General features: G+C 43.7%; 1 protein-coding gene across 2 annotated transcripts; it reads left to right on the top strand.

The window, feature by feature from the left end:
- The first annotated feature begins 1,558 nt into the window (after positions 1–1,558).
- On the top strand, positions 1,559–10,174 carry LOC100986101 (FUN14 domain-containing protein 2-like). Of its 2 annotated transcripts, none has more exons than XM_055107749.1 (2): positions 1,559–2,695; positions 6,010–10,002. In XM_055107749.1, exon 2 carries the CDS (start codon positions 6,346–6,348, stop codon positions 6,799–6,801), a length of 456 nt encoding a protein of 151 aa, XP_054963724.1. In that variant the 5' UTR covers positions 1,559–2,695; positions 6,010–6,345; the 3' UTR covers positions 6,802–10,002. The 2 variants fall into 2 exon arrangements, with proteins under 2 accessions (XP_054963724.1, XP_054963723.1); XM_055107748.1 differs by lacking the exon at positions 1,559–2,695 and adding an exon at positions 5,004–5,740 and having other exon boundaries at positions 6,010–10,174.
- The last annotated feature ends 3,578 nt before the right edge of the window (positions 10,175–13,752 follow it).

Genomic DNA, 13,752 nt, shown 5'->3' with positions numbered 1-13,752 from the left:
AATGTGTTCAGCTTGAAACTGGTAATCAGAAATAAACTTGGGGATGTGATACAGTTTGGATATTTGTTTGAGTTTCATGTTGAAATGTGATCCCCAATGTTGGAGGTGGGACCTGGTGGGAGGTGTTGGGTCATGGAGACAGATCTTTTATGTATGACTTGATGACTTGGTGCCATCCCCATAGTAATGAGTGAGTTCTGGCTCTGGTAGTTCATGCAAGAGCTGATTGTTTAAGAGTGTGACACCTCCCTCCCTTCTCCTTACCTCTCTATCTGTCTACCTCTTTCTCACTCTGTCTCTTACCATGTGACATTCCTGCTTCCCTTCTGCCTTTAGCCAGGAGTAAAAGTTCCCTGAGGCCCTCACCAGAAGCAGATACTGGCACCACACTTCTTGAACAGTCTACAAAATCATGAGCCAAAATAAACCTTCTTTCTTTATAAATTACTCCGCTTCCAGTATTCCTTAACAGCAATGCAAAACAGACTAACACAGGGTGTCTATGGAAAATTCTCAAAATACTATCAGGGGATGTCTGGATTCTGCGAATTCTACCCCCTAAATATTTTATCTTCTATCCGTCCCTTCTCTTCTCAACCTCCAAGGCCAGCACCATTACTGCCAGCTCCATGTGACAAAAACAACCTCTATGGAAGCTACACATATAAGATTTATAGTTCTTATATAATAATAAGTCCAGCACTGGCATTATGACTCACAGTAACCATGGGGATCCAGGCTCTTCCCATTCTGATTTTGTGCTCTATGACAGACTGGTTGCAAAATGCCCATACCCATGGCTCCCATCCTGGAACACAGGCCCATTAATCTGAGCTGGTCATGTGACTTGTTTTGACCAATAGAATACGGCAGAGTTTCTTTGTGTGATTTCTGAGCCATATCCCTAAAGAAGTCTTGCAACATCTGCCCTCACTTTTCAGCCCTGAAACAATCATGTAAGGATGCCCTAGTCTCCTAGAGAAGGAGAAACCAGATGGAAAAAGAGGCACATACATATGATTGAAGCCATCCAGGACCAGCCACATAGATGACCCTAGGGCAAGAGGTGCAGAAGAACCACTCAGCTTAGCCCAATTCAGAAGGCAGAATTGTGAGGAAATAAATGGTAGTTGCTTCAAAACACTAAGTTTTTGATGATTTGTTGCACTGCAATAAACAAATGAAACACCATCCTTTGTGTTTTTCTTCTATTCTCACAACCAGCAAGATGGCTGCCACATCAAAATCATGTCCCAGGGAAAAGAAAGAAGAATAAAGGACAAAAGGTTAATGCCAGTCAAGTCTATCCTCTTTAAAGCACTTTCTATCAGCGCCACCCAGTAATTTCTGCATATAACTTGTTGTTGAGTATTGGGCCACATGCTATAAAGGAGTCTGAGGAAGTGAATGGGGCACACTACCACCTGAAAAAAGTTGGGAGGTGGATATTCAGTAGGTATCTAGCAATGAGTACCAGATCAGATCACTGCTATTGGCAAAAAGAGAACTCCCTGAAGGGCTTGTGCATGGAAATAATGCGATCAGAGCTGCATTTCAGAAGGGTATGTCTAGAAGATGAATGAAGGAGAGATCAGAGGGGGCCAGATCAGAGACAGAGAGATCAGTTAGGAGGTTGACATATCAGTCTCGGCAAAAGATGAAGATCTAACTAAGGCTGTGACAATGGGAATGGAGAGAAGAGGATGTTTGAGGGGGAGCTTCAAACTTGTTTGATGTGAGGAGTAAGGAAGTTTCTATCTGGCTGGGGTGAGTCAGTGAATGGCAGAGCTAAAATTATCAAGATTAATAATACAAAAGGAGAACCCTGTCTGGAAGAAAGACAAGGAGTTCAGTGTATTACAAACACAGAGTTGATTCTTGTTATTTACAGTAACTATATTCTGTAGTCACTGTGAACGCTGCATTGTGAATACTGAACCATTGCTCCTGAAGGAAATACAGGGATAGGTTCTGAGAAGCCTCTAGTCAAAATATTTTCCATCAACTCATCAATACATAACATTGTGTTATGTGTGTTTTTGTTTAAAGGCATCTTGTTTAATATAGACTGTTGATTCATTAACATTGAATTCACAGCCAGCCTCACTATAACTCATGCCTGAATGAAGCTTATCTAACATATGTATTTTCTCCATAAGGCACATCACAGCCTCCTAGTGCTTAGAAACACTAGACAGCACTGCAGCACTATGATTGGGGGCCATTTTAAACAGTGAAATAACCAAGGAAAAGCATAAAAATGCAAAAAAGAAAAAAGTGGCACTCAATGGACCACAAAAAGAGCATTTACTTACAGTGTGAGAGCTGAAACACGAAGTCAGAGCATTACTTTGTTCAGCCTTCGCTGGGAATGTGCTATCAGGTGACTCAAGCTTTTCATCACTCTATGCATGGCCACAAATGACCACAAAAGCATCTTACATATTGATTTGGGGATTACAAATAAATTTTACCTAGTAGGTACATTCCCAATTGCAAAATTTGCAAATAATGAGGACTGAGCATTTAACTTAAGCTGCCCACGGGATCTCCAAAAAGCAATCGAATATACCAGTCTGGAGGCAGGAGAGAGATGTAAATTAGATGGGTAACGCCTCTGCCCAAAGCCCAGCAATGCTTCCCTGTCACTATGAGCAACAGCCAAAGTCCTTGTCACAGCTCATAGGACCCTAAGGTAATCTACTCACCCCACATTTCCATTTGATCTCATTTCCTACTTTTCTTCCTTGGCTTCCTTGTCGTGTCCTTGAACACGTCAAGAATACAACTCAAGGAATTTGCACTGTAGTTCCCTCCACGTGGATGTTCTCCCCACAGAGAACTGCACAGTTTACCCCCTTGGCTCCTTCAGAGTACTCAAATGCTGTCATCTCAATGAAATCTACCCAGACCACCCTATTTATACTTGCAAATATCCCCCCTGCCCGAGATGTACGCAGTCCTTCCAATACTGCCCATCCTGCTTTGCATTTCCTTTTTTCTTATAATGTACTAGATAATTTTCTTATTTTGATTATTATGTATTGTCTTCCCCCATTCCCACCCAGCTACCAGACTGCAAGCTCTATGAAAGCAGTGATCTTAGTATGATCTGTTCAGTCTTATATCTCCAGAACCTAGAATAGTGGTGGGCATATTCCAGGCTCTCAGAAATACTTGTTAAATGAATGAATAAATGAATGGAGGAATTATGAATTGGGCATATAGACCACACTTAATCTACACATAAATACAGGCGAGAGCACTCACAGCGAGTAAACTGAGACGGTGGTCGAAGACAGAACCCCTGGCAATGCCATGCGAAAAAATGAAACAGGGACAATGAGCCAAGAAAGGAAGCAGCATGGAGAAAGGGACCGAGAGTGAGATTCAAAGCCAAGGGAATGGGGGTTTTCAAGGAGGGAGACTTGAACAGTGTAAAATATCACAAACAGGCCGAGCGCAGTGGCTCACGCCTGTAATCCCAGCACCTTGGGAGGCCGAGGCAGGTGAATCACCTGAGGTCAAGAGCTCAAGACCTGCCTGGCCAACACGGCAAAACCCCATCTCTACTAAAAATACAAAATGAGCCAGGTATGGTGGCGCATACCTGTAGTCCCAGCTACTTGAGAGGCTGAGGCAGGAGAATCGCTTGAACCCAGGAGGCAGAGGTTGCAGTGAGTCAAGATCGCACCACTGCACTCCACTCTGAGCAACAAGACCGAAACTCCACCTCAAAAAAAAAAGAAAAAGAAAAAGAAAAAGAAAAAAGCACAAACAAGTCATTGAGTTGAGAAAGGAAATCTGTTATCCATTTATGTACAAAAAAATTGCTGCACATCTTCTATGTGCCAGGCATTGTGGGCACAGGAACAAGCCATGGAAAGAGCAGGACTCTAATGACAACGTCAATGCTCCACCCAGGATCCCGGGGTTCACTTTCTGCCATTTTTGCACACCACCCACCTTCAGTATGCCTCGGCAGTAAGGTCACCCCTCCAGCTATTCAGAGGCTTGTCCACACACACTCACGCAAAGAAGAGCTGGAATCCTAGGAATTTACTTCCCCCAGGGCAGCCATTGACCAGTAACCATAGGTACTGGGATACTGCAGTCCATCTCCCTGGCCTTCCATGGGCAATTCCAAGGTGTAACTTATACTCCAAAGCTCCCCTGCAGGGTCAGGCTGTAGCTACCACCCCCAGGATGTTGCCTGAGGACACCCTCTTGCTGGGTTTCCTCCCTTCCACCGTCCTGCACCTCCACTCCTTACCAGGCTCCATGGGAGCCCTTCCTTAACATATCACTTATGCATGAACCCTAATGTTAGTCCCTGCTTCTGAGGCCCTCGGGTGTCCAGTCTCTAGAAAGGGAGATGGTCAAGAGAAGAGAAAAAGACAGTGGGAAAGAATGTGGAAAACATATCATGCTGGAAGGGAACATGGGAAGGACCCAAGATCAAGACTCCCAGGACTCGAGAGGGCTTCCAGGAGACAAGGGAGGCTGTGCTGATGCTGGAAAGACGAATAGGAATCAGTCCAGCAAAGGCAGAGGGCATTTGTGACAGAGAAGGCAATCAGTGTAAAGATCCTGAGAAGAGCAACAGCAGAGCTCCTTAGGGAAATTGCAAACAGATCAGTATGGCTGGAGGGCAGAACACCAGAAGGGCTGGGCAGGCCATAAGACCACAGGTGGGCACTGGCCACTTCAAATGGCTTAGTAAGCCAGGCTGGGGGATTTGGAGCATCCTGACAGCCTTGAAGTGCCTTTGAGCATCCCTTTGGCAGCAGTAAAAAGAATGGATTAGTGAGGGGCAAGATAAGAGACAAGAGGACCCATTAGAAAGCTGTTGAAGTAATTCAGCCATGAGATGACAGTGGCCTGAAATAAAGTAGCAGAAGTGGGGCCAGAGAGAGGAAAAGGATTAAAACTGAGAGATCAATTGTGATATCAGGAGGGCAAGGCCAGTGAACTGGGCAAGGCAGAAGGCAGACAGAGTAGGTGGGCAAGTTATGTGCAGTAAAGAGGTGGAGATGATGAATAGAGATTATTTTTGAACAGCTTAACCGTACGAAGAAGGAAACAATTCAGTGTCAAAAAAGGGTTTTGCAGGGGCTGAAGGGGGCAGCCTTTAAGATGAAAGAGAACTGGAACTCATTTATAAAGTTACAAGGAAAGTGAGATCTACCCATCAAAGTTTCTGCCCATTTCTCTCTCTGCCTTTCTCGCTTTTATTTTCCTTTTTACTTAGATGAAGACTTGTTGTCATGTTATCCTTAAGATGAGCACGAGAAATTCCAGCAGCAAGAAGATACCAGGACATAAAAACTATATACTTCAAAAGTTCAGACTTAATTCCTGTTCATATACTGCGTTGGATAAAATTTGTTTTTTTTCCAGTCCAGCCCTGGTAAAAAGGCCACAATGGCACAAGCAGTCCTGTTATGGCTGCAGAACAGAAGGTGGGAGGAAAAGTTCAATTAGAACCATGCCTTCCTCAGCCCGATAATGGGTTTAACATTTGCAGAGGGTTCCCAGGCAATAACCCCTGCCATTCCACACCCTACAAATTGGAAATGGCTTTTTGTTGCAGGCTGAGAAAGCACCACACAAAAGGTCCCAGGCAGCACAGCTTTTTCATGTTTGAAGGGTCGTCAGCCCAGCCCCATCTGCCTCCCAAAGCATATTCCCCTCTTCTCTTTACCTTCCCACAGATGACACTTCGGACAGCTCTTTTCAGGTAAGTCCAAGAGAAAAAGTAAATGCTAGGCCTGGTGAAGTAATTTCTCACTCAGGTTTTGCAAAATGCAGAGAGGCTACAGGTTTCCCCAAAGATACTACAAAAATCTTTGAGTCTCAAAAGGGGAGACTCTCGACAGTGTGAAGGGAAGTGTTTTCAAAGGTAATTCACCTGGACATTTGCCTAGGAGTTTTGCAATTTACAAAATATTTCACACACATAATTTTATTGGATCCTCACAATAATACTGTATTTTTCTTATTCTATAGATGAGAAAACAGACTCAGGTCTTCTCCTTGGACATGTGGTCCATTGCTCTTTCCACCATTCCACACTGCTTCTAAAAACAACAAAAAACCAGGATGGCATCTGTTGGGCGGGGCTACGGGGCTTGTGATGCCGCCCGCTGAACTTTGTGACGCAGCCGCTTGCGGAGACAGGAAGCGGTCGCAGCGCGTCAGGCCCGCCCTCTTCCGCGGCCGCGGTGGGAATGGAAACATCTGCCCCACGTGCAGGAAGCCGGGTGGTGGCCACGACAGCGCGCCACTCCGCAGCGTAACCTCGCAGATCCCCTGCGTGTGTCCTCGCAAGACTAGCTCACCGAAATGGCCGTGTCCAGTCAAGGAAACGTTGAGGGAGATATTGAGTCAGTGGACCTTGCAGAATTTGCTAAGCAGCAGCCGTGGTGGCGTAAGCTGTTTGGGCCAGAATCTGGACTCTCAGTCGAAAAGTATAGCGTGGCAACCCAGCTGTTCATTGGAGGTGTCACTGGATGGTGCACGGGTTTTATATTCCAGAAGGTTGGAAAGTTGGCTGCAACAGCTGTGGGAGGTGGATTTTTTCTCCTTCAGCTTGCAAACCATTCTGGGTACATCAAAGTTGATTGGCAACGAGTGGAGAAGGACATGAAGAAAGCCAAAGAGCAGCTGAAGATCCGTAAGAGCACTCAGATACCTAACCAGGTCAGGAGCAAAGCTGAGGAGGTGGTGTCATTTGTGAAGAAAAATGTTCTAGTGACTGGGGGATTTTTCGGAGGCTTTCTGCTTGGCATGGCATCCTGAAGAAGATACCTCATTTTCATTGTTCCTGGTTTTTTCCAGCCAGCAGCCTCTACATTCCATCATAGGACATTGAGTCCTTCCTCCTCTTCTCCCATGCCTTCCTCCCTGCTGTGGCAAATCCGAGTGGCTTCTATAAGCATCCGTTGGTACAAGTTAATGTGGCACCATGAGCCTGACTGGCTTCTATAAGCATCTGTTGGCACAAGTTAATGTGGCACCATGATCTTGATGGCGGCAGAAGAGACAATAGTCCTTAGCTCTTCTTCCAGTACACCCCCTACTTAGCCAGTCTGTAGGTCAGCAAGAAGGTCCCTCTACCCCTATGCAAGACACTTACAAGAACACATTGCAAGATAGCTGACCGTGGAGGATGAGTGGATCCTGAAATGTTGTCCCGAACTGTTGATTTGGAAAAGAAATAAGCACATAGATAACCTTATTGTGTGCTGCATGGAAAGGAACTGAATACAATTGCCTTTAAGCATTAAAAAAAAAAAGGATGAAAAATTGGGGTGTCACATTTGCAAAATGGATGGACAAATGTGGTCAGGGCAGATCAAGGTAAGGGATGATCTGAGGCAAAACTGTGAAGGATAAACTTTGGTGACCCTTACATATTTTTTACCCTTACCCCAGGTGCCCCCTGTTTCCCAACCCCTAATGCCCAGGACCCTCATTCTCTACACTTTTGCTAAACAAGGCAACTCTTCTCTGTTGCCCACATGAGCAGAACCTCATACTTTGGCTTCCATGACTCCTTCTATCCCTTCAAAACGTACCTATCCCTACCTGTGTTCTTCTCCCTCAATTTCTCTCTGGGCAACTGATCTACTTTAACCTGATCATTTGACTTCCTAGGAAGTACCTTCCACTCTGAGAGTCAGAATGCTCTGCATGTGTGCTAAGGCATTAAATGAAGATTGAAAGTCACTGCTGTGTTACCCCTCTCTGGCAGCACTGCTACTTTGACAAGGGTTCTGTTGACTCAACCTGAATTCCACAGTGTTGTGAGAGTTTCAGGCACTGCTGCAGCTAATAGGTACAGCTATTACTGGGTAGGGACTCCCTCAATTGGCGCACCACAGTCTATCCATCAAAAATTTCTCAACCATGGCCCTGGGATTGATTGCCCAAAACCCATTAGAGGACTGCAGGGATCTGCCAGAAGGTGGGACATGAGATATGAATACATTCCTTAAGGCTCTGTAGCCCTGAAAACTCAGCCCCAGAAGATGATCTGTGCGGGAGGTTTTGAGCCTATCCAGGGTACCAGAGACACCAGGAGTACCTCCTCCAGCCAAGACTGACCACAGTCCAGAGAACAAAACCCAGATATCAGAATCTATCTCTGACACTGGACTCTTCTTTCTTGCATTGTGGGAAATGTAAGAACTACTCTTGGAAAGAAACAGTAGAGACCAAGAGACACTGGGATGGAAGCTGACTGGTTTCAGGGTTCAAAGGTCTGTGTTCCACCCCAACTTGGCCAGTTATCAGCAGGAGGGGCCATGAACAATCCAGAAAAACCCTCTGGGCCTCTGGTTCCCCATCTGAAAAATTAAGGATAGTGAAACTTGCCTTGCCTACTCACAAGTCTGTCCTGAACTCATGAAACTCTAGCAGCTTTTCTATCTCCTCAGTTTTTCTATCACTTAGGTGAAAAACCTGTGGCCTAAGAAATTAAATGACCCACTTACCTGTTGTCTTAGTTTGTGTGTCCCCAGACCTTGAAACAAGCAATCAAATACAAGTAGTGTATTTAAGACAGGCAAGAAAAACTGTCAGAGGAGTGGAAAAGTGAACCAAGGAAGAGAAGGTAGCCAGTAAAATGATTTATCAGTCTTGCTGCCTTTGGGGACAACTGAAAGTTAATTCCCTGAGGAAATTCTGGAAATGGAGTACAATGCAGGCCTTGAAGTTATCCTGCCCATGGAATAAGGGAGCTTGGGTGTTTGCATGCCAGTCTTGCAGAGTCCTTGGTTGAGGCTGCTGGGGCAGGATGTGAGCAGAGTGGACTTCATGGCTCTTTAAAAAAAAGAAAAGAAAAGAAAAAGCCTGCAGACAAAAGGAAGCAGAGTCTGGCTAGTGGAGGTTGGTCAGAATGCATGGAAATGGCAAGGCCCATTGGGTATGTGTGTGTCATTGCGATGGCTTCAACAGCTAACAGTCAACAAGGCTAAGATCTCAACTTTGGTTCCCTGACATCCCATTAGGGTCTTTCCTACTATCACAACTCCCTCTGACATTATGGCTCAGTTCTCCTGACTCTCCTCCTCATGAGGTTTCTGCCAATGCCCAGAACATGGCTTCCTGCCAATGTTGTTCTTCCCATACATGGTAACACCATTGGGTCAGAGCTGGGAGAGGGCATCCCTTGGCCAAACTGTCCTCTCCAGGCTCTGGCACTCAGCTCAGAATGCTCAGCATTGCAAGCCTAGAACAAGTTCCTTAACATGAGAATTCACAGATTTGGGTGTCTGTTTCCAGACCTACGATATCTGTCAACAGAATACTAATCCAAGAAGACATTTTGACAGGAGAGAGAATAGTGACCCCAGAAAAAAAGGCAAGTAAGAGGAGAGGGAAGTCCTTGAGTCCAAGTGACAAGACCATCAGGGCAAGACAGGGTACAGGGGATTCAGTACCTGGTTCAGATACTAAATCTGCAAACAGTGAGCATCCCTGTTGTTTACAGAAGCACATGTCCCGGATGCAGGTCAAAAGCCTAGAGCAAGCTAGATCTGAGCTGTGCATACATTGGCAGGCATGTGTGAGTGGCCCAGTGCCCCAGGGACAAGGTTCTTTTCTTAGCTGGGGAAAAACGGGCACCAGACTATCTCCACCGAGGCCTCACCAAAGCAATCAGTGGAGTGCTAAATACCTATCTGACAATAAAGTCCAAAGTCTAGGTGAAGAAACACGGAAATGGTCTTTTCTCTTTGTGTTTTGGTGGTAGAGAGGGGCTGAAAGGACAAACAGTAAAATAAATATTTTAAAAGTCGCAAAACATTAAGGAAAATTCTGACCCATTAGATACAAATTCATAATTAAAATAGCCTAGCCTCACTGCTTCTGCATGTCATCAATTGTAAGATGCACATTTTTTTTCACATTTTAATGTCCCTGAAATTGGAGTTGTCTTTGCAGTAATGGTGGCCCTCAGTCCCTCCTAGCCAGAGAATAGTTACAGCAAAATTGTCATTGCCCACATGTCCCAACATGCACAGAGATACTCCCATTTTCTTTACTCATGTACTGAGTTTAGTTATGCAAGATGTCTTCAAACCAGAAAAATGTCAGTAATTGTTGAAGTTAGATAATGGATTCACAGAGTTTATTATTTTATACTTTCCACTCTTTTATATGTTTAAACATTACTAAAATAAAAAGGAAAAACGGTCTCCAAAATATGCAATGATTCAGCATTAAAACAAAATGCTTATTGTGTTTTCAGAAAGTGAGAAAAATAGAGCAGTGAGGTGTCAATATGATATTAGTAAAACAAATGCTTGACATTGAAGGAATAACTGAAATTTTACATTTTCTTAGAAAATAACAAGCAAGCCCTTTTCAGGACCTAAGAAAGAAAGCTGTCTACAAGTGGATGTAGCATGTAATATTTTGTTACTGAGATAGAAGGCAGGAGGAATTGCGTAGGCTTTTGGAATTTGTGTAGTAAAAATATGAAAAATTAGCCGGGCGTGGTGGCGGGCACCTGTAGTCCCAGCTACTCGGGAGGCTGACACATGAGAATGGCATGAACCCGGGAGGCGGAGCTTGCAGTGAGCAAGATCGCGCCACTGCACTCCAGCATGGGTGACAGAGTGAGACTCTGTCTCAAAAAAAAAAGAAATTTTGAAACAATGTAACCAAGTTATGAGTTGTGGTAGACTACCATTATGCTGTTGTCATAGTTTAATACATAGAATAATGGTACACCTTCCCTTCTATAGTGTCTTAGAATCAATAAAACAGCATTTTCAATGTTAAGTATTCCCCATGTTGACTAACCAAGGCAAAATTTTAAAATATGCATATTTACAGAAAGAGAGATGAAAAAGTTTTTGTTTACCAAAGTTCCTCTTAGGAAGAATCCTGCATTTGTCTAGAAGAAATGCTTTAATAAGAGACAGTACAGTCTCGGGGCTGAGATCATGGGCTCTGAAACACGGCTGCGTATGTTTGAATCCCAACTCTGCTGCTTGTTAACTGTGTGACATTAGACAAGTTACTTAACTCTTCTATACCTCAGCAGATAATGAAAGTGGATCTTTCATTGATTGTGTAAAGATTAAATGAAATAATACTTGCAAAGAATTAAAACTAGTACCTGGAACAAAGGAAGTTTTCAATAAGCTGTTATGCCATGTTCAATAAACTGTTATGCCATGAAGGAAAGGGAAAGAACAATCTGTTTCCTCCTGAAGAAGAGATGGTCAGGAGATGGGTGGAGAATTCAGAGAGAGGGATCCCAAGAGACAGCAAAAACCTTTCCTAAACCATGATGTGTATTTATTAGGGAAAATTTGACATTTAAGGTGAATACTAAGTATAACAGGAAAAGCACATGTCACAAAAGTAGAAGGCAGAAGAGGCCCTGAAAAAGCAAGTCCTGGGAATTCACAGAATCAAGTGAGAAGCTATGGATCCTCGTATGCCTTGCATTTTGGAGCTAAAGTAGGTTGCGCTAAGTTAAATGTGTATACCTTCCTCCTTCTCAAAGATGATAAATTGATCCTATCTTGGGTGCCAACTGTGATCAATTAGAGTGTTATACTGTGAAGGATTAGCAATATCTGCCCTAAGCATGGGGGGATTCAGTCACAATACATGAATAACATTTCAGCCACATTGGTTTTAGGGCAGACCTGCGTCCCCTTGACATTAGAAATACAGTCAAAATGAAGAAAGCCCCACAAAAACCTCTCTGTTCCATGTGGCTGGTCCAGGATCTAAGTATGTGGGACAGCCCTCTTCAGACTGCACCCTAAGGTCACACAACTGGATAGAGTTTGGGTGACTGATTCAAAGTGCATCGAACAAGTATCACCACATAGGGATTCTCCAACCCAAATCAAGCACCCAGCTGGTGTCCAGGGGATTCTCAACCAATAAAAGATACTGGTATTGCACCCATAGGCAGGGAATTGGTGGCAACCAAATGAATTGAAAGTTGTTAAAGCTATATGCTGGCTTGAATTATGTTCATTGAAATGTGTAGAGAGAAAGGGGAGTGTAGTTCAGAATTAACATTGACAACAATCATTCTGTTTAACTCTCTCATTATACAGAGAAAGAAATTGAGTTCCAAAGTTTATAAAATGTCAGAGGCAGGTCTAGAACCCTGAGCTCCTGAGACCTATCTAGCCCAGGGCCTTTCTTCTTGTAAGGTTGAAAACATAGGACATGCTGAGGGTTAACTATGAAAAACCAGCCCTTCACACCATCCTTGCTGTCCTCTCCTGCAACTCCAGGGAAAATTGGACCAATTGGGAAACTATCTGCTCCAAGAACATTGACTCCTCTAAAAGTTCAGTCACTCTCTGCCATGTTAGAACCATCCATGTGTGTTTCTTCTGAATTCCAAGCCAGAGGAAATATCTCAAATTGTGCCTGTTAGAACCCTGTCTCAGAGTTTATCAACAGACTGCAGAAGAGCTTCTAGGTTATATGGTCTCACAATGATCAAGCCATTCTTTCTGCTGCAAATGAAAGCTTGTCCCCAAGTCTATCCCCAGTGGCCCACTGTGGCACTCTTTTCGCTTTCTCCAGAAGACTCCTTTTAAATATGCATGCCACTTTTGAGAGCATCTTCATAACCCATTTGGTTTGTGCAATTCAGAGAGAACAGACCAGGCCCACGACCTTGGATGAAAGGTCCAGGGAAATTCTTTTTTATTTATTTATTTTTTTAGAGATAAGTTTCATTCTGTCACCCAGGCTGTAGTGCAGTGGCATGATCACAGCTCACTGTAACCTTGAATTCCAGGCTCAAGAGATCCTCCCACCTCATGCTCTGAAAATGCTGGGATTACAGGTGTGAGTCACCATGCCCAGCCCCAGGGAAATCGTTGAACCTCACCCACTTTATGGTTGGTGAGGATCAGAGGCTGCTTCTTGCCCCTCCCCAGTAGTAAGGAATGTGGTGTTAGGAGGGGGTGGGGTCTGGTATTGGCAATGGCAGAAGCAATGCCTTTCTTATGTTAATCATTCACGTTCATTAATGTTTGTAAAATCGATGCATGTCGTTGTGTGTAGCTATAGTGCATTCCTTTTCACTGCTGGATAGTATTTTGTTGTATGCGTGTTATGTTGCATCCAGTTTGGGGCAATTATAAACAAAGCTGCTATGAACATTGTTTGTTTTTTCCATGTGTCCACTTGTACATATATTTTTCTAGGCATAGACTCAGCAAAGAATGCCCTGGGTGTTCTTCATAAAGTGTGAAAATCTTCAACTGAGTTTTCTGCAGCGTTTGCACCATCTTATGTTCCTACCAGTGTGACTGAGCATTTCTATTCTTCTGCATCCTCACCAACACAGGGTATTTCAGAGTGTTTAATTTTAGCCATATTCCTTGGCGGTTTTATTTTGCATTTCCTCGGTGGTTTTATTTTGCATTTCCTCAATGACTAATGAAGTTAAACACATCCTCACATATTTCTTGGCCATTTATATTTTCATTTTGTGATGAATGTATTAGATTCCTTTGCCAGTATTTCTTTTGTATTGTTTGCCTTTTTCTTACTTGGTGAAGGAGTTGTACATGTGTGCTGGGCCCTGGTCTTTTGTAGTGATAACTGTTGGAAATACCATTCCCACACCCGTGGTTGGTCTTTTCACTTTCTTGTTGGTGTGTTTTGTTGAACAGAAGTTCTTAGTTTTCACAGAGTTGAATTTATCTGTCTCTTCTTTAGAGTTAGTGCTTTCATGGTCTTATTTAAGAAATA

The sequence above is a fragment of the Pan paniscus genome, chromosome 12 (assembly GCF_029289425.2).
Source record: "Pan paniscus chromosome 12, NHGRI_mPanPan1-v2.0_pri, whole genome shotgun sequence".
Classification (NCBI taxonomy): Eukaryota; Metazoa; Chordata; class Mammalia; order Primates; family Hominidae; genus Pan; species Pan paniscus.
This window is presented reverse-complemented; position numbering and strand designations above follow the sequence as displayed.